At 39.0% G+C, this 21,010-nt stretch overlaps 1 protein-coding gene across 7 annotated transcripts in view; it reads right to left on the bottom strand.

Moving 5' to 3' along the window:
* Window positions 1–21,010, bottom strand: part of fancc (FA complementation group C) — a 183,359-nt gene that overhangs the window by 60,434 nt on the left and 101,915 nt on the right. For all 7 annotated transcript variants that reach the window (XM_072281638.1, XM_072281635.1, XM_072281639.1 and 4 more), the window contains exon 8: window positions 4,999–5,155. In XM_072281638.1, coding sequence (XP_072137739.1) covers window positions 4,999–5,155 — 157 coding nt within the window. The remainder of the gene's footprint in view (window positions 1–4,998; window positions 5,156–21,010) is intronic.

The following is a 21,010-nucleotide window of genomic DNA, read 5'->3' on the forward strand; positions in this document are numbered from 1 at the left end:
GGGCCATTAATCTCAGAGATAAAAGCAGATATGCATAGATGGAATCTTATCCCTTTTTTAAGTTTAAATTCAAGGATAAATACCATAAAAATGAATATTCTTCCTCAGTTACTGTATCTTTTCCGTACTTTACCTGTGGAGGTGGATGTTAATCAATTCAGGGAATGGGACAAATGGACTTCCCGCTTCATTTGGCAAGGAAAGAAACCTAGAATTTGATATAACACCTTACAGTTAGGGAAGAAAGGAGGAGGTATGGTTCTTCCCTGCCTGAGAAATTATTTTTATGCCTCACAGATAACCCCTCTGTTATATTGGTGTAATAGGGAATATAAGGCTAGATGGAAGGAAATAGAATTTGGATTGGTTGACAGTTTTCCTCTACAGGCCTCAATAGCTGACAAAGGATTGATGGCCCAATTGGAAAAATTTAAAAACAGTTGGATAAATCTTACATTAAAAGTATGGCAGAAGGTGGTTAATTCATGTGGGATTAATAACATGTTAAAACTCTTCAGATGGTGTGCATATGATACCGAATTCCTTCCCAGCAGAGGAGATAAAAGATTTGAGCTATGGATAAAGAAAGGTCTTACACTCTACCTCTCATTTATACATAAAAGAGTATTACAAAGTTTCCAAATCCTGCAGGACAAACATGGCCTAGAACACAATGACTTTTTTAGGTACCTTCAAGTACGAAATTACGTTAACCAGAGTTGTAGATATACAGACCTATCAACAGTAGAATTAGAATTTTTCAAGATTCTTAATTCATCTTGCGGTTCAATACCTAGTAAATCAGTTTCTCGATTATATAATGCACTCTCCCATGCTAAAAATGTAAACACATTGTATATTAAAGAGAAGTGGGAGAAAGAAGCGGGGTTGGTACTTTCAGAGGAGGCTTGGGGGAAAATCTGCAGCTTTCAGTGGTCTTCGACTAATTCTTTGACTTGGAGAGAACATTGTTGGAAAAATATTATAAGATACTTCAAGACCCCATATCAGGAAAAATATAAAGATACAAACGTGACGTGTTGGAAAAGGTGCGGCTCCAAGGAGGCAAATCATTTCCATATTTTCTGGGATTGTCCTAAATTAAGTCTATATTGGGAAGGTATTCATAGAACATTAGTTAAGGTACTTAGGACCCAGATACCTCTGAACTTTGAGATGCTTTATTTGGGGCATGTATTGTTTCTTGAACAGAAGGAAGATATAAAGTTGCTGCAGGCCCTTTTAGCGGCAAGTAAGAAATCAATCACTAGAAAGTGGCTAAATCCAATACCACCTACATTAGAAGATTGGCACGAAATTATCTTGGAAAGATTTAAAATGGAAAAGTTGACATACTCCCTGAGAATTCAAAAAGAAAAATTTTATCAAATCTGGAATAAATGGATTGAATATATAACCCCAATGCGAGCAGACTTTAGATGACTCTCCTAATGATTTATACTGCTCTTCTCATCAACACAGTAATATTGCTAACGTAAGCACAGTCTAAATGTTTACTGTTTTTGTTTTTTTTGGAAAATAGAGAATTAATACAAATAAAGGAAAAGATTTGGGTAAGGGATAAAAAATGATAAAATTAAGTAAATAAGTACATAGGGATTGGATAATTATGTTTGCGGGCAGGAGCAAGTATGAACAAGTTAGGATATAAACACCTACAATGGTTGTTACATAGGCTTACATGCAACATTTTGGACCAGAAGAAATGCTCCAGAGGAGATATATGGAAACTATTACTAATCCACTATTATTACTATTTTTCTTAACAATTAATACCATTACTTAGCCTAATAGATTAGAATTTCCACTGTACATAATTACCTATTTAAGTGTCTAATTTCTTTTTATATCATCCCAATGTGTACTTAAGAATGTATAAATAATTATAGTTTTATACATATAAAAGAATGGAAATGGTTATACATGTGAAAAAAGTACATGATACTTGTGAATTCCTTATCCAAACAAAAATAAATTTTTTTAAAAAATCAGCAGTTATCACCCAAACTACCTTCAATAAGTAAAAGTGAGCTGCCTTCTTGAACCGCTGTTGTCTGAGTGTTGAAGGTATTGAGTCAGGTGTAGCAGGGTTTAGTGTCAAACGTAATGGAGAATGGGTCTTGATGAAGGGTTTCCGCCTGAAACATTGACTGCTTATTCCCCTCCATCGATGCTGCCTCTCCTGCTGAATTTCTCCAGCATTTTGTGTGTGTTGCTTTGGATTTCTAGCATTTGCAGAATCTCTTGTGTGTATGGAGAATATAGTACCAAAATCTGGATAGCGTGCAATTTGAAAGGAACAAGGAGGTTGTGTAGTTCCCAGTTGACTGTTGGCAGAGGTCCCGGAATTGGGAGGTGCTGTCATACAAAACAAGTTATTTTGAAGATGAAATGCACGACCAACTGCCCTCCAGAAATGGAGAGAATCAACTTTTACAGTGAAGGATTGAATACCAAGCAAAGGACTGTTTTATCCTGGACGGTACTGAGTTTTCAAAGGTTTCAATCTTCCAGGCACATGGAGAGTATCCTATCATACCCCTGATATGGCAGACAGATGGTGTAGTTATTTGGCTAGTCAGGAAATGAGACACTTGCTATAAGCTTCCTCGCCACATACCTCCTAAAACAACAGTATTAAGCTGGCTAGTCAAGTTAAGTATCTGGTTAATGGCGATGACCCTGGATAGTTAATCATGAGAGAGTTGGCAATGATAATGCTACTAAATGTCAAAGGGACATGGTTAGATACTTGAGAGAAATAATTATCCCTTGCACTTGTGTTTACAAGACGCTGAGGATACAATATGGACAATTTCATTATCTGATTAGCATAAAGGGGAAAAAGTTGTACAATCATCAGCAAGCATCCTTATTACTGACATATGATCATTGAAGAGGCATCTCAAGATGGCTGGACCTTTAACATTGTCCAAAACATTTCTGTAGCAATATTCTGAAGCTGAAGGAACTGACTGCCAACAAATGTTACAGCTTCTTTTAGCTAGGTATAGGTTCAGCCATTGAAGACTATCTATTACATTTCTGCTGATTTTCAACATAAATTCATCAAAACCAATATTTATACTTGATTAATTATGCCAGTCACAGATGTTTAAATGATGATTCCTTACTATTTATTAACTTACATGTAATTTTTTTCTCCCCAATCAATCAAAGGAGAAAAGTACATATTTCAGAAAAAGAAATTTTGAGACATAGCTCTCAGGAAAAATTTTTATCTTCATAAAATTAAGTGCACTATCATCAGAAAAATAAGATATTATGGATTGTCCCTATTTGAATTAGTTCAAGTTCATGTTCAATTTCAAGTTTAACTGTCATTCAACCATACATGAATACCCAAGAATAGAGTCAAATGCAACGACGTTATCCTGGGGCCAAGGTGCAAAACATAGTACCAACAGTCATACACAACACTAGACACATATAGCACATATAAGACAGCAAGCGCATATGAGATAGCTAGCACACACATAGCAGTAAAATACAAACACACAAAAAATATAGTTCAAGTCCTTGAGTCCATGAATGTTGCAGCAGTCAAACACAATAGAGCTTGTTTTCTGCCAGGCGAGCACTGGAGGGCAGCACTGACTCCAGCATGGATGTCGTGCCACACTGCCTCCGGCATTCCAGCACCTCCCCCTGAGTGGCTGAAAACAAGAGAAACTACAGCTTGAGGCCTAGTCCTCGCTACAAGCAAGGCCACGCAGCTTCTCAGCTAATCGCCAATAAGCCAATGAATTGGACTTACAGCATTCCACACCATCAATGTCCAACAGGGTCTTATGATCACAAGAAAAGCAATTAAAGATAGTGACTCACTGTTAGACCACACATCTGTCACGCACCAAGACATCTCTATCGCAGGCAGTCTCACGGTCCACTCCAAGTCCAGCTACTTCAGTTTCTCTGCCAACTAGCAACTCACTGATGGTGTAGAGCTGCAGAACTTTTAAGTTTCTTAATATCCAGCAGGGTCTTGCGATCGTAAAAAATACATTTAGAAAAGGCAATAACTGGTTGACTCCATAGAAACCACTGCCTCTGAGCACATCACCATCTTACCAGAAGTTAATCACTGACAACCTGCTGAATGTTGTTCAGAATGACATTCAGATTTGTCAGAATGACACAACTTCATGCTTCATTACAGGCTCCTTCCCAATGTTTTATCATCATTACTTGGCTAACATACATTAAGAATTTAGTAAGTAAGCGACAATAGAGCATGAACACTAATGCCAAGTCTGATGGCACAGAAATAATTTACTAGGATTACATTCAGGGATAAAGAATCATGAGAACAGACTTTGATTATTCTTCGTCAAGCAGAGGTAATTAAATGGAGATCCAATAGAAATGTTCAAAATTATAAGGGGTTTTGATAAGCATCATTAACAGTTCAAACGACACGAATTTGAAATAGCTGGTAAAAGCTCAAATTCTCTTGAACTCTAATTTTTTTTCAGATATTTAACTAAAAGAGTTCAGCTCTCAAGGAGATGGCTTTATGCTTTGAGTTGAAATAGTGATGGAAACAGATTCTATAGCAAATTTCTGAAGGGAACTGGATATGTACATATAGAATAGAAAAAAATAACTGCAGACTGAATAGATTGTACAGAGGAGTGAGACAAACTATTGTTTTGTTTTTCTAAAAAGTGAGCATAGGCAGGATATATGTGTACCTCTGATGTATCATATTATAATTTACACCATTATAGAATGATACAATATAAGACGAGTCCATTATCCTTATCACATTCCATTGCCCTTGTAATTCCTGTTGGCATCATGCTACAGATATGCCAACTTGGTCTTTGACAATGTGATTCTTCTCAGTGTTATTCAATTTGAAATTCTTCCCAAATCATTTAATACAAATTCACAGGAGAATAAATTGAGCCTGCCAATGAACATCTGTAAGTTGTTTCTAATCAAAAGACCTACCAGTAACGAGTCTGCTATAATAGCTTCAACTTCTGCTAAAGAAGTACATGGATGTGACATCAAAGATTCAGTAAGATGCAGAATAGCTTGTTCTAGACTAGGAAGATAACGCAGCCATAAGTTCATAACTGCAGACTCTGACAGGAAGATCTTTCTCCTAGTTAGAGGGAAAAGGATGAGAAAAGAATAAAAAAGATAAGATTAGTACTGTATTCCTTTTGAATGTGATTTAAAATCTTATTGATACTCAAGTACAAATTGTAAATCTAGTTCCAAAAGATGTAAATCATCTCAGTCCCATCCAGAAACTGATGTCACATTAACTCTTCCACTAGTGCTGAAAATGGTGACTATGACTGCAGAAATGATGCCAAACTGACTGACAGACTGCTGAATTTCAAAAAATAATACTTAAGTATGCTTATAACTTCAATTATTTAGCAATACCTTGTAAATTGTATGTTAAGCAGCAAAATGCCTGAACTTTTTACAGATCAATCTTTTTAAAACTCTAAATTTTTTTCAAGGTATTTAACTAAAAAGAGTTAAGCTCTTAACATATTATTGACTTGCAAATAAATCCAGATGCATCGACATATTGGTAGAGAATTTCGGGCATATTTCCAACTCTTTACTGTAACTCTGCACAATGATTGGGAATCTTTTGCAGAAAAAAAAAGTTGCTACTTCTAGCAACACACACAAAATGCTGGTGGAATGCAGCAGGCCAGGCAGCACCTATAGGAAGTAGTACAGTCAACGTTTCGGGCCAAGACCCTTCATCAGGACTAACTGAAAGAAGAGATAGTAAGAGATTTGAAAGTGGGGGGAGGAGGAGGGGAGATCCGAAATGATAGGTGAAGATAGGAGGGGGAGGGGTGAACCTAAGAGCTGGAAAGTTGATTGGCAAAAGGGATACAGAGCTGGAGAAGGGGGAGGATCATGGGATGGGAGACCTAGGGAGAAAGAAAGGGGGAGGGGAGCCCAGAGGAAAATGGAGAGCAGGCAAGGAGTGATCGTGAGAGGGACAGAGAGAGAAAAAAAGTGTGGCGGGGGGGGAATAAATGAATAAATAAGGGTTGGCGTGAGAAGGGGAGGGGGGCATTAACGGAAGTTAGAGAAATTAATGTCATGCTATCAGGTTGGAGACTACCCAGACAGAATATAAGGTGTTGTTCCTCCAACCTGAGTGTGGCTTCATCTTGACAGTAGAGGAGGCTGTGGATTGACATCTCAGAATGGGAATGGGATGTGGAATTAAAATGTGTGGCCACTGGGAGATCCTGCTTTCTCTGGCAGGCAGAGTGTAGGTGTTCAGCGATACAGTCTCCCAGTCTGCATCGGGACTCACCTATAGAAGGCCGCACTGGGAGCACCGGACGCAGTATATCACACCAGCCGACTCACAGGTGAAGTGTCGCCTCACCTGGAAGGACTGTCTGGGGCCCTGAATGGTGGTGAGGGAGGAAGTGTAAGGGTAGGTGTAGCACTTGTTCCGCTTACAAGGATAAGTGCCAGGAGGGAGATCAGTGGGGAGGGATGGGGGAACAAATGGACAAGGGAGTCGCAAAGGGAGCAATCCAGCTCTTAGCTTCATCCCTCACCCTCCTGTCTTCTCCTATCATTTCGGATCTCCCCCTCCCACTCTCAAATCTCTTACTATCTCTTCTTTCAGTTAGTCCTGACGAAGGGTCTTGGCCCGAAACGTCGTCTGTACCTCTTCCTATAGATGTTGCCTGGCCTGCTGCGTTCCACCAGCATTTTGTGTGTGTTGCTTGAATTTCCAACATCTGCAGATTTTCTCGTGTCTGCTACTTCTATCTTTCTTCAAAACTCCCACCAAAATCATACAGATCAAGAGCTTCATGGACATTTCAAACAGTAATTGGCACACCAACCTCAGATTTAACATCGACAAAGTACCAAAAGACTGGGGTCTAAAAATGTTGGTAAATTAGAATATACAGATTCTTTTACTACCCTCAACCTCCAAAGTAACATAAAATCCATTTACTCCCTATCAATGCAGACTTGAATAATTCTTCCCATTTGATCTGAAATGGAATGCATCTGTCTTGCTAATTGTCAGCTCCCATGTTCAGTTCCTGTGAGGAACCGTGCAACCAAGACAGTTCCTTAATAAAATCAAAAAGCTATTTTCAAAAATATAGATGTCAGTTCCAACCCATGCCCATTAATTGGTGCTTGTTGCTGCCTGGCTATAAATCAAATTTTCCATGAGGGCTGACTATCAAATTCTGAATAGAATGACCTTTTGCTAGGTTCCAACAGTCCATACTGACCAATTTTCATTGTAAGTGTTAGTAATTTCTAGGTGTTGTGCAAATGTTGAAATCACAAACCTATTGCACTAGTTCTGCCTCGGAGTCCAGTAACAGTGCAGTCTTTTCAAGTTTTCCCCAACAGCTACAATGGGAAATTTGAGGTCCAAATTAGAAAAAGATCTGAAAGCCTGTTTTTTTTAAATAGAGACTGTAAGGTCTGATCAAGAAATTCATTTGTTTTATTTGAAGTCTTTAGCATTTTAAAAATATTTAGTATTTTAGTGATTTTTATAACTCAATTATTTCAATTGTTTTAGTTATTAAAGTTTTTAAACTTCTGATTGTCAGCAACATTCAGAAATACTGGAAGAGCTGACAGTTTTGACAGATTGCAAAGCTGTGGTGGGGCATTGCCAACTGTCCAAGATTCCTAGAAGGGTTGGCCAGGATTTGTTCTGACTCATTCTTCTTGCCATCTAATATTGCTCAGGAGTCTTGCCAATCAGTTCCAGGACTGTCAAGAGCAGTGAGATCAGCCACTTAGATCTACAAAAGTTTTCCTTATTCCCCCGGGATCAATAAAGTATGACTATGACTATTTACAGTACTTAACTTTATTAATACATTGCAACTTTACACAAAGTGGCCTAACACCCATGAAACATAAACCTACTCTCTCAAAACAAAACTGCCAGAATGTAAATGTGCAGGGCACATATTAAGAACACAGAATAAAATTTACCCAAAACATAATCACTCAGGTGTAATGGATTAATGCAGAAAGTACAAGTAGTGCTTTAGTGAAGGCAAAAAAAACAAATGTATTCCAACTTAAATAAAATATACAGAGAAAGCCAGAATATATCCATTTGAAGTCAAAATTTTGAGGAAAAAACACAATTAAGATTATACTTCCCCTGAATAGGTTTGGTCTCCTGTCTTTTACATTTGAAGAATGAATTGAAGTCCACTTCAGACAGATGAGATCAAAGTGTATTCTGAATGCTGACGTACAAATTCCTTCCAAAATATACTTAATTCTATTGATGGTTCTTCAGGTTTCCTAACACAAACTTTGTCATCATAATGCTATTAATTAGCAATCACACTTTGATTTTATATTATAACTAAATGGAAACCATTTCACATGATCTTTACAGTTTTATTTGGCAATTATCTTAAATATGGCCTTTGGTTACCAAGCTGCCAGCCACTAGAAACAGTTTTGCTTCAGTCACTTAGTTGAAACCCTGTCTCTTTTTAGTACATCATCTAAATTGCTTCTGTACTGCTTTGTCAAAGGAGGATGTGTTTTCCAGTCTATCCACTAAATTATAATTCCTGGAAACCTTCTGGTAAAACTCTTTCATATCCCACCACATCCCGCCTAGAGTATAATGCCTAAAACTGAACATGCAACTCCAACTTGGGATAAATGGGTTGGATATTGGTTTAAATGCACTATTTGATTCAATGGGTGCAGACTCAATGGTAAGGAGCAAAAGACTGCAGGATGCAGGAAAGAAGGGAAGAATAACAAAATGGTTGCAAACTTAATCAGCCCATAGGCCAACCTTTTTGATTACATGATGGCAGAAAAAAAAAGGAAGTTTTTCCAGAACGGCAATATTGCTAGCTGCCCCAGTAGTTTTCTGCAACAGCTTCTGGTCATAGGTAGAGCCATAAAAACCAGAAGCTTGACACCCAGTCCTGCATTTGTTCTAAATAGACTAATCTCAGTTGTAGCATAACAGCAGAAGGGCTAAACAGCTTTGGTGGCTTCATGGGCTGAAAATAATGGACCTGAATTTACATAATTGCCTGGTATAGACCTCCTGACAGCAGCTTATCATACAAAGATTGTTGTTGTTGTTCCATTCCATGCTTTGTGGTAACCTTGCCATTTCTTTAGCACTTCTGTCTGCTTTTTTACGAGGCCGAGTTGCTAGCTCGACGCTCAATCCACACAGGCCGAAATCATACAAGGAGCCGGCTGGATTCGAGCCCTGGACTACTCACCTCGAAATTCGGTGTGATGACACTACATCATACAAAGATGCCTCCAACTTTAACCTGTGGAGGCCCAGCTCAGTGTCTAGGCTATTCACATTCAGAGGTATGAGTAGTGCACTCACAAAAATGCTGAAAATAACCAGAATATGGCCAATCATATGGCATGGTTACCTGCCAAAGCTGTTGAAACCTTTCCGAATCTTTTTTGACATTCAGAAGCAATCATTAAAAATTGTAGAAAACAAGATGCTTTCATACACTTAAAAATAAACTAAACCCAAGTCAAGATAAATGAACTGAAGATTGCTTAATGTAAGTAATGTAATGTATTCAACTTGCAGGTGGCACAGCTTAATGTTCCAGACGACTGATCCTGGGCTCAACGTATTGCTGCAGTTACAAATAAAGCACAACAGTGGCTATATTTCATTTAGAGTTTGAGGAGACTTGGTACGTCACCAAAGACTCTTACAAATTTCCACAGATATACTGTCGAGAGTATTTTAATTGGTTGCATCTCTGTCTGGTATGGAGGGGCTGCTGCAGAAAATTATAAACTCAGCCAGCTCCATCATGGGCACCGGCCTTCTTATCATCAGGGACACCTTCCAGAGGTGATGCCTCCATCATTCAGGATCCCCATCATCCAGAACATACCCTCTTCTTAGTCCTACCATCAAAGAGGAGGTATAGTAGCCTGAAGGTACAAGGTCAACCTTTCAAGAACAGCTTCTTTTCCTTTGCCATCAGATTTCTGAATGGACCATGAACTCCTGACCATCTCACTTTTTTTTTCCTTTTTTGCACTAATTTAATTTTTTTATATATACAGTACTTATTGTAATTTATAGCTTCCTTTATTATTATGTATTGCAATGTACTGATGCCAAAAAGCAACAAATTTCACAACATATACCACTAATATTAAACCTGATCCTGACTTTGTTACAGAATACTGTTTAGAAACACAATTCTCCTGTGATGCAGTGGGCCAGCTGTAATAAGCACCACTGCACATGATATGGGATATTGAACCAAAAAAAAGCACAGGGAGTTGAATGATCACAGGAGGTAGTGCAGATACTTTAAATCTAGACTAGGACGCACAAGATGCTGGAGGAGCTCAGCAGTTCAAGCAGTGCCTATGGATGGGAATAAGCTGTCGACATTTGGGGCCGAAACCCTTCGACAGGACTTGAATGGCTTCTTTCTGTCTCTTCTGTTCTTAGAGTCATAGAGGTACACAGTACAGAAACGTGCCCTTCGGCTGAACATGTCTATGTCAACCAAGATGTCTATCCAAGGTGGACACATTTGCTTCAGTTTGGCCCATATCCCTCTAAACCTTTTCCATCCATGGCACAAGATGCAGCAGTAGAATAGAAGAAAATTCCATGTAAGAAACATTTTTACCAGTACTAGAAAAGGATGATTAAAACAAAGTTTACTATATAATACGTAGTTAAAATACTCACTTTTTACACTCACTGTGGTGTTCATTCAAGCAATCTGATGACTACAAAGTTTGCTTCAGAGACTAATCTACCCATCATCACATGACCAGCAAGAACAATGCGGTGCATGAAAATTGTCTGGCCTCATTATTTCCATTTGTGTCTTTAGTAATAAATATTTTGGTCTCTAACTTGGTGTGCTGCTGGGTTTTATTACTGCTTTTCGTTAAGGAACATATTATCTGTAGATGAATCTGTAGTTTTCAACAACCGTTGCAATTCCACTGGAAATTAGCTCTAGCCTCTAAAGCAGCATGATGCCAGTTCATTTTTGAAGCACAACAGCAGCATAAATTAATATGAAGAGACTGTTCCCAATTTTCAGCTACGTTAAAGAATTAGTATATAAATGTGATAGAACAAAAATTTATTTCATAAATTAAATGTTTTTCATGGACAAAAATTTACTTATCAAAAATTTTAATTGTGTTCATTAGTTAGTATTCAAATAAATATATTGTATTCTCAAGAATCCTTGAAATTCATAGCACAAGAAGCAGTTCTTTGTATTATTGTATCCATACCAGAACTAGATGACCAGCTGACAGCCTCAGCCCAAAATTATAATTCCCCATCCAAGGTAGTGTACTTGTGAATCTCATCTGCACTGTTCCTGATGTCATCATATCCTTACTGTAGCAACACACACAAAATGCTGTAGGAACTCAACAAGTCAGGCAGCATCTATGGAAGTGAATAGATAGTTGATGTTTCAGGCCAAGATCCTTCTTCAGGACTGAGAAGGAAGGGGGAAGATGTCAGAATAAAAACATCGGGGAAGGAGAAAGAGGCTGGCTGTAAGGTAATAAGTGAAACCAGGTGGTTGGTAAAGGTCAGGGCTGGAGGAGAAGGAATCTTATAGGAGAAGAGAGTGTACCCTAGGAGAAAGGGAAGGAGGAGGGAACCCGGGGGAAGTAATAGGCAGGTGGGAAGAGGTAAAAGGTCTGAGTGGGAAATAGAGGAGGGGAGGGTGAATTTGTTTACCGAAAGGAGAAATCAATATTCATGTCATCAGGTTGGAGGCTACCTAGACAGAATATAAGGTGTTGCTCCTCCACCCTGAGGATGGCCTCATCTTGGCATTAGAGAAGGACATGGACCAACACGTCAGACCAAGAATGGGAATCAGAATTAAAATGTTCAGCCACTGGGACGTTTCGCTTTTGGCACTTGGAGCAGTTGCCCAATTTACCATGGGCCTCACTCATGTAGAGGAGGCTGCATCGGGAGCGCCAGACACATTAGACAACTCAGCAGTTATTGCCTCGCCTGGAAGGACTGTTCAGGGTCCTGAATGGAGGTGAGGGAGGAAGAATATGAGCAGATGTAGCACTTCGGCCACTTGCAAGAATAAGTGCCAGGAAGGAGATTAGTGGGGAGGGAGAAACGGACAAGGGAATCGTGGAGGAGCAATCCCTGCAGAAAGTGGAGGTGGGGGGAGGAGTTATGAATATGTTTAGTGGTAGGATCCCCTTGGAGATGGTGCAAGTTGTAGAGGATAATGTGTTGGATGCAGAGGCTGATGGGACGGTAGGTGAGGACAAGAGGGACTCTATCACTATTATGCCAGCCAGGAAGATGGGGTGAGTGCGGGTGTTCGGGAAATGGAGGAGACGCTGGTGAGGACAGCATCAATAGTAGAGGGAGGGAAACCCTGTTGTTTAATGAAGGAGGACATCTCTGGTGTCCTGGAATGGAAATTTGCATCCTTTGAACAGATGTGGTGGAGGCGAAGAAACTGAGAAAGGGAAATAGCATTTTTACAGGAGATAGGGTGGGAAGAGGTATACTCGTGATAATGTTGGGAATCAGTACGTTTATAAAAGATGTCAGTTGATAGCTGGTCTCCAGAAATGGAGATAGAGATATGGAGAAAGGGGAGGGAGGTGTCAGAGGTGGACCGAGTAAATTTAAGGGCAGGGTGGAAGTTAGAGGCAAAATTGATTTAAAAAAATGATGAGCTCAGCACAGATGCATGAAGTAGCACCAATGTAGCGGAGGAAGAGTTGGGGAGTATAACAAGGGAAGGCTTTGAACATGGACTATTCTACGTAGTGAGGCAGGCATAGCTAAGGCCCATGGGAATGCCCATGGCTACCCCTCAGGTTTGGAGAAAGTGGGAGGAGCCAAAGGAAAATTGTTGAGGGCGAGGACCAGTTGTGCCAGATGGAGGAGGGTTGTGGTGGTGAGGAATTGGTTAGTTCTTTTGTTAAGAAAGAAGCAGGGAGCTTTGAGGCCTTCTTGATGGAGGATAGAAGTGTTTAGAGACTGAACATCCATGGTGAAATTGAGGAGGTCAGGGCCAGGGAATTGAAAGTTACCGAGCAGATCGAGGGCATGAGAACTATCACAGATGTATTTGGGAAGGGACTGAACCAAGGGGATAGAATGGAATTGAGATATGAGGACACAAGTTCAGTAAGGCAGGAGCAGACAGAGAAAATAGGCCTACCTGGACAGTCCAGTCTGGATCTTGGGTAGGAGGTAGAAGTGAGCAGTGTGGGGTAAGAGAAGTATGAGTTTCGTGGCAGTGGATGAGAGCTTTCCAGAGTTGATGAGGTCAGTGATGGTGTCGGAGACAGTTTTCTGATGGTCGAGGTTGGGGTTAGGTACGAGGAGGCAGCTGAGAGTTTCAGCAAGGTAGAGGTCAGTGCACTACACTACAACAGCAACCCCTTTGTCAGCGGCTTTGATGGTAAAGTTGGGATTGAGAGTGGAAGGCAGTGTGTTCAGAGGGTTAAAGTTCGAGGGGGAGAGGAGTGCTGAAGTCGAGACAGTTGATGTCTTGTCAGCAATTCAAAATGAAAAGATCCAGAGCAGGCAGAATCCTTAGTGTAGTTTGATGACATGAACTGTACTGTATTCTGCAATGGTTTTGCTAGTTCTATGTAGCTTTAGCATAACTTCCACTTTCATATTCTATGCTTTGGCTGATAAAGGCTGGGATATGAAATGCTTCACTATCAACCCCCCTATTTTCAAAAATCTGTTGAGATAATTCTGAATCATTCTGTTCCTCTACATTCTTCTGTATCTGGCTACCAATCATGTTTATTTTCATCTTATTTGTCACTCTCATCATCAAACATTATCCATTCTAAACCCTTCGAAAGTGTTCAATTCTGTCAAAATATTTCCAAAATGTAGGGCCTACCAAAAAATCAAACACACAGTTCTGTAAAGTTAATGCCTAAGCGGCACCTCAGAAGTTCTGCAGTGAGCATTTGTCCCACTCAGAGAAGAAAGATGTTTTGCTACCCCAATCTAAAACAAGTACATAATCTTGCTGTAACTTCCAAACACAAATTCAGGTACATTATTAGGAAACAGCATCTATGATACATTTGGATCGTAAAAACAATAAGTTCAAGCCTCACTGTACAACACCAACTGCCTTAAAAGACATTGTCCTCAAACGTTCTCTCATCCCGACACTCTTCCAAAGCCTCCACAATTTTCACATTCAATCCTCCTAGAATGCAAAGCCACACTCATCAAACTCAAACCTTCATCAAAAAATATAGCACTAAAGTGCTTCTTAGCTTTGGGGCAACACAAAACAAAAATGCATTCGGAACCAGTTATCAGGCCAGGTAGAAAATATTTACTTGGGATAAATGAAAATGAGAAGAATCATAATCAGATTTATTATCACTGATGTGAAATTTGTTGTGTTGCTCAGTGAAAGATTAGAGCCAGGGAATCACCTAAGGTGATCAGACTTGAAGAGATTCCGGCAATCAATGGGGGTGAGGCCATAGGTGGATCTGATTTCCACAACACTAGGTTCTAACCAAAAACTTACGCTGCAGATGCTAGAAACCCAAAATAAAAACAGAATGTTATGCAATTACTCAGCAGGCCAGAAAGGATCTGCAGAGCTAATTATGCAAACTGATTATCTTTCATCAACATTAGTAAAAATGAGACAATAAGCTGCAGAAGAGTTTCGACGTAGAGAAGATCGTGAGGCTGGAGATGGTTTGAAAAGAGTTAATCTGTCTGGAAGAATTGAAGGAGATTAGAAATAAATATGATAGAACTTCTGGGTACAGGATACCGTCATTGTTGAAAACCTGAATTAAAATAGAACATAGGACGTATTCTGCAAGTCTGGCAGTAACTGCAGGCAAAGAAAATCAGCTACTATTACATGTTGATGAGCTTGCACTAGAAGTGGCCAGTTCTACTACAAATTGAAAGGAGGGTAATGTGAAATTGTTCAATTCATGTTGGTCCAGCAGGCTGGGAATTTGTCGTAAGAACACAAGATGCTCTTCCTCCAGCTAACATTGGTTCTTGTAGGAACTGTTAAAGAGACCAAAACAAAGTCAGACTGGGAGTAGGAGAATGGGACTGAAATTACTAAGCACTACTGAATTATAGCTAGTTTTGGTGTAAAGACTTCTACCACTAAAAAGTTGATTAAAATTCCAAAATTAATGCTCTTAGAATCTTTTATTTTTCTGTGATTATGATTTCTTCCCATATCACATTTCAATGGATATTTTTCAAACTCTATGTGTCACTCCTCATTATAAAGTTATAAATACTTTTGCCTATAGTCTAATATCTGTATAAGTAAGTAGAGGTCTATGTATAGCTGTGAGTATTCACTCTGCTTAACTGATTACAGCTTTTTGCGCAGGATAATATTTAAAGTACTAGACAATCATATTTTGTACTAGATTTTTAAAAATTAAAATGTATTTAAAGTTTTAGTACATAATTGTTCCTATTACATCCCAATGAAGTTAAAATCATGCAATATATTTTGCAAAATGGAATTACTATTTCACATTGTGGGAAAAAATTGGGTACATTCCTGACAATAATCTAAGCACTGTAACAAAATCAGTTTACCAGATAATCTCAAACGTGGCAGAATACTGCATTGCCAAGGAAGGAGATTACTTCACTTAAAGTTCAGCATCCAATTCGTTCCATTTCAGATTAATTTTCAATATTGAGTTTGGCACACACTTATATTAAAAGGTATGTTAATTCATTCCACAATGCTATCTTTGGAATCTGTACAAAAGGAATATATTTTACCAAGCGTAGTTTATGGATTTGCTTTTGATGATTTCTGTGTGGGCTTGGAGACTATAAATTATTCATGCCAAATCACAAGCCACAATTTAATGTTTGAGTATGAAGAGCTGGGATTGCATACATTAAAAGAATGCAACATTTGCCATCAATTTTGGAGGACCACTGTAAATAATACTTTGTTAAAGAATGCTAGTATGTTATTATATTTTTCCATCTGTTCATACAGATATTTTAAAAAATCTACAAATGTAGCAATTTATTACGGATGAGCAAAAGTTTAAAACAATTTCACTTTATCACCTTTCTGCCAATTTTCATACTCTGTCTATATTTGATCTGGGCAACTTTCTTGAGTTTCAGCCACCACCCCATTTCTTGCTAGTGTTCAACAGTACTACTGAACCCAACATGGTGTCAACATTGTTAGCATTCATTTTCAAAGGATTAGAATATAAACTCAGGGATGTAATACTGAGGCCTTATAATGCATTGGTCAGATTGCACGGAGTACTGTGAGCCCCTCATCTAAGAAAGAATATGCCTAAAATGGAGAGGGTTCAAAAGAGGTTCACTAAAATGATTTTGGCAATGAAAGGGTATGAAGAGCAATTAATGACTCTGGGCCTGTACTTGCAAAAGTTTAGAAGTAGGGGGAATCTCAGCCAGACAATGCTGAGGATGTTCTATGAGTCTGTGGTGGCCAGTGCCATCATGTGTGCTGTTGTGTGCTGGGGCAGCAGGCTGAGGACGGCAGACACCAACAGAATCAACAAACTCATCCGTAAGACCAGTGATGTTGTGGGGATGGAACTGGACTCTCTCACGGTGGAGTCTGAAAAGAGGATGCTGTCCAAGTTGCATGCCATCTTGGTCAATGTCTTCCATCCACTACATAATGTACTGGGTGGGCACAGGAGTACATTCAGCCAGAGACTCATTCCACCGAGATGCAGCACGGAGCATCATTCCTGCCTGTGGCCATCAAACTTTACAACTCCTCCCTTGGAGAGTCAGACACCCTGAGCCGATAGGCTGGTCCTGGACTTATTTCATAATTTACTGGCATAATTTACGTACTACTATTTAACTATTTATGGTTCTACTACTATTTATTATTTATGATGCAACTGTAACGAAAACCAATTTCCCCCAGGATCAATAAAGTATGACTATGACTAAAACCTTCCGAATACTGAAAACCTAGATAGAGTGGACACAAAGAGGATGTTTCCTATAGCGGGGGAGCCCAGGACCGGGGGGCACTGCCTCAGAATAGAAGGAAGTCCCTTTAAAACAAAGATGAGGAAGAATTTCTTTAGCCAGAGGGTGGTGCATTTGTGGAATTCATTGGATGTATTCAAAACAGAAGTTGATAGGTTCTTGATTAGTAAGGGCATCAAAATTTAGGGTAGGAGAATGGGATTGAAAAAGATAATAAATCAACCGCGATTGAATGGCAGAACATTTTCGATGGGCCAAATAGCCCAATTCTGTTCTTCTATCTTATGACCTTATATACAGACATCCAGCAATATTTTAGATTATGATAAATGTAGGAATCCTAATGAATTTTCATTTGCACAAATTATACCGTAGATACTGATCAACTGTAGTAATTGCATACGGGGGATCATAGTATCAACTAGGTCTAGTAACTCATGCTTTGATAAGAGAGATTTTAACAGAATTAAAGCAGGTGTTGAGAAAGTAAAATCATATACTAGATGCAAGACACAACCTTCCCTGGCCTTCAGGTTCAATATTTTTTAGTCTCTCACTTTTTTCTTAATAAAAGCCTACGAAGCACAAGGTGGCTCAGCTCGAGGTATAACTGACATTTAGCAGCAACACAGTTTGGCCTTCAGAATCAGTGTGAGTTAATCTTGGTGTCTGACAGAAAGCAGTGGTTTCCCAAGGCTTTTAATAACCTTGTGGTCTGACACAAGACTTTTAATTATCTTGAGTGCTGCTAGGAGCAGGCATCAGTATGTAAAGGTTTAGGTGATAAAGGCTATTCATAAATTTCCTCCCCACCACACATCCCCTTTGGCCTCCAACAGTCTATTTCTCTTTCTTTTCCTGTTCCATTCTTTTTTCGTAATTCCTCTGTTCTATTCTGTCCCTAGAATAATATTCCTTAGTAATTTTTGCTAGCATTTCTCTGTCTGATTCAGTTATTTTTTAACCAATTGTTTTTATTTTATGGATCGTGCTACTTGGTAGAAAACATGTGAATTCACAGTGCTACACAGGAAAATAGCAGGAAGGATATCACGAGCCATTTGAGTTTCCAAGTTTTGGGTATACATGGAACTGACTTAAGTTACTTATCTACTTTTGAAATGGAAGAAAACGTGTGTGCCAGAAGTGAACAGCACTTGTTTTAGCAAACTTATCGAAAACACAGGTAAAGAACAAGTTCAAGAGGCAAACCTAGATCATAGATTTCACAACTACGCTCTCACAATAGGACAGAGAAGACAAAATTAGTGGGGTGAGCTTCAACGTAGCAAAGGAAATTAAACTAGTATAGAATAGGTCTCCAAATACCACTATTACTCAAACTCACAAAAACTAGCTTTAAAGTTAAGGCCAATCTTATCATGCAATATAAAGTATTTCAAATCTTTTGTCATATTATAAATCTTATTTTGATCTCTTTGATTTAAGAGAATTGTAGAATAATTCATATGAAAAATAATATTTTTTGTAGAAATTTAGCATGAGATATTCGTCAGACCATAGCTGGGATAGAATAAGTGCTGCTCCTAACTCTTTTCAGCAACTGAACCAGCCACCAAATCATCTCAAATCCCTTCCATCTTGCAACAGAATCTGAGCAAAACATATTTCTGAGTCACCTGGAACCCTTTTATTAAATTACTCTGTCCATCCCCTTTCCTCCACACGCACTACTTCGGGAATGTTACATATTTGTATGCCAGGCTCTTTTACATCGAATTCAAAGTTTAACTGATGTTTTATACCTAATCAGAAGAAATCACTTTAAATAGACCAGTAAACAACAGGAATTCTGCAGATGCTGGAAATGAAAGCAACACACATAAAAGTTGCTGGTGAACGCAGCAGGCCAGGCAGCATCTCTAGGAAGAGGTGCAGTCGACGTTTCAGGCCGAGACCCTTCGTCAGGACTAACTGAAGGAAGAGAGCTCTTCCTTCAGTTGGTCCTGACGAAGGGTCTTGGCCTGAAACGTCGACTGCACCTCTTCCTAGAGATGCTGCCTGGCCTGCTGCATTCACCAGCAACTTTTAAATAGACCAGTACCCATTTGGTGCTGCACTGATTTCTCAGCCTTGATTAAATCCCAGAAGTGGATTAGATCCCCTGCTTTCTGAGTCAGAGTTGGGTGTTGACACTGAGTCAATGCTGACAACTTTATGATAATGTTATATGTGGTAGAAACAATGAGAAAACAATATGAATACTAAATTGCTGATAATTTTACACTGTATTTACATGCCATCCATTATATTTCCAAGCTCTTAATATATTTTTAAGTACCCACAATTAAAAATGAGAAATGATGAGATTGAAGAGTTCCATTAAATTTTCACAAGAAAAGCAAAAATAAATACAGTCAAAGGATGATTTTCTAAATGAATATCATTTATTATTAATGGTACATTAATTTTTAATCGAGCACTTTAGCAATATCACATCATTAAAGAACATCAATATCCCTGTGAGGAATAAAAACATCCTCAGGAGCCGGGGGGAAAATGGGTGTTTTAACTGCAAGGAGATTGAACCATGAGGCAAATTATTATACAGATTGCAGTTGGTTTAAAAGACTCTTGAACCAGTTTTCAACAGACAAAATCTCTGCAGACCAGGCAATGGAGCAACCATTTTGAGAAGGTCTGCTTTGAGATGGAAGTGCTGTGCTTGAGACCTAATTTCAGCAGCTTTGACAAGGGAAATTTTTTGTGAGGAAGCTGAGTGGTGACAGAGTATGGGAAGTCAAGGTCTATCCTTTTCATTTATTTTAACCCAATACAATCTTAAAAGGTAGAAATAACAGTCAGTTTAATGAGATGCTCCACCTAAAACAAATATGGAAGAACAGGGAGAAGTCAGGTGTCCCTGACAGCTTCTCTCAAACAACTTGGATTGGTTGGAGCGACAACTAGACTTACTGAGGGGCATACAGCAGGTAGGGATTGTTCTAGATAGGAATTCCAAGGAGGTGGTCACATCACAAGTTTATCCAGATAGAATGGGTGACCACCTGGAGGGGCAGGCAAGTAGTAAGTCCTATTAAGGACCAACATGGTAACCGATGTATGGAACTATGGTAAAGGAATGAGGTATTAAGTGAATATTGCTTGTATGTATTTACTTCGGAGAAGGACATGGCAGCGAGTGAATTCTGGGAATTGGAACTGGAAATGATTTATTACTGCCATACATAGAGATACAGTGGAAAGTTTTCGATAAGTATATCAAAGTGATAAAAAGAAAACAAAATGTAAAATATAGTGCTACAATTACAGAGAAAATGCAGTGCAGAGAGACAAATGAAGTGCAAGGGCCACGACGAGCTAGGTTGGGAGATCAAGAGTGCATCATCTGTCTGAGAGGTTCATTCAAGTCACAGCGGGAGCAGGACAGAAGCTGGCCTCGAGCATGTTGTGCCTTGTAAAAGTATTCAGTCCCCAACCCTTAGTTCACATAAATGAGTATTACAACCAGCAATTTTGATCAATTTAACTGAGGATTATTAATTGTGAATCAAATGCTCCTTTTTTCACAGTAGAACCCAAAAAAGAGGAAAAATTATAAAGCATGAAAAACTAAAAATTCAAGAACTGTCCTAGACACATCATATTAATATAATTGCAAAGAAAATACGACAGTGCCTCTACTTCCTCAGGAGTCTGTGGAGATTTGGCATGTCAGCAAAATCCTTGGCCAATTTCTAAGAGATGTCTGGTGGAAAGTGTACTGATTGGCTGCATTACAGCCTGGTATGGGAACACTACTGCCTTTGAGTGGAAAACGGATCCCAATGCATCACGAGTAAATCCCTTCCAGCCATTCAGCACATCTACTTGAAACATTGCCGTAGAAAAGCAGCATCAAAGATCCTCATCACCCAGGCCATGCTCTTTTCTCGCTTCTAC

The sequence above is a fragment of the Mobula birostris genome, chromosome 17 (genome assembly GCF_030028105.1).
Source record: "Mobula birostris isolate sMobBir1 chromosome 17, sMobBir1.hap1, whole genome shotgun sequence".
Classification (NCBI taxonomy): Eukaryota; Metazoa; Chordata; class Chondrichthyes; order Myliobatiformes; family Myliobatidae; genus Mobula; species Mobula birostris.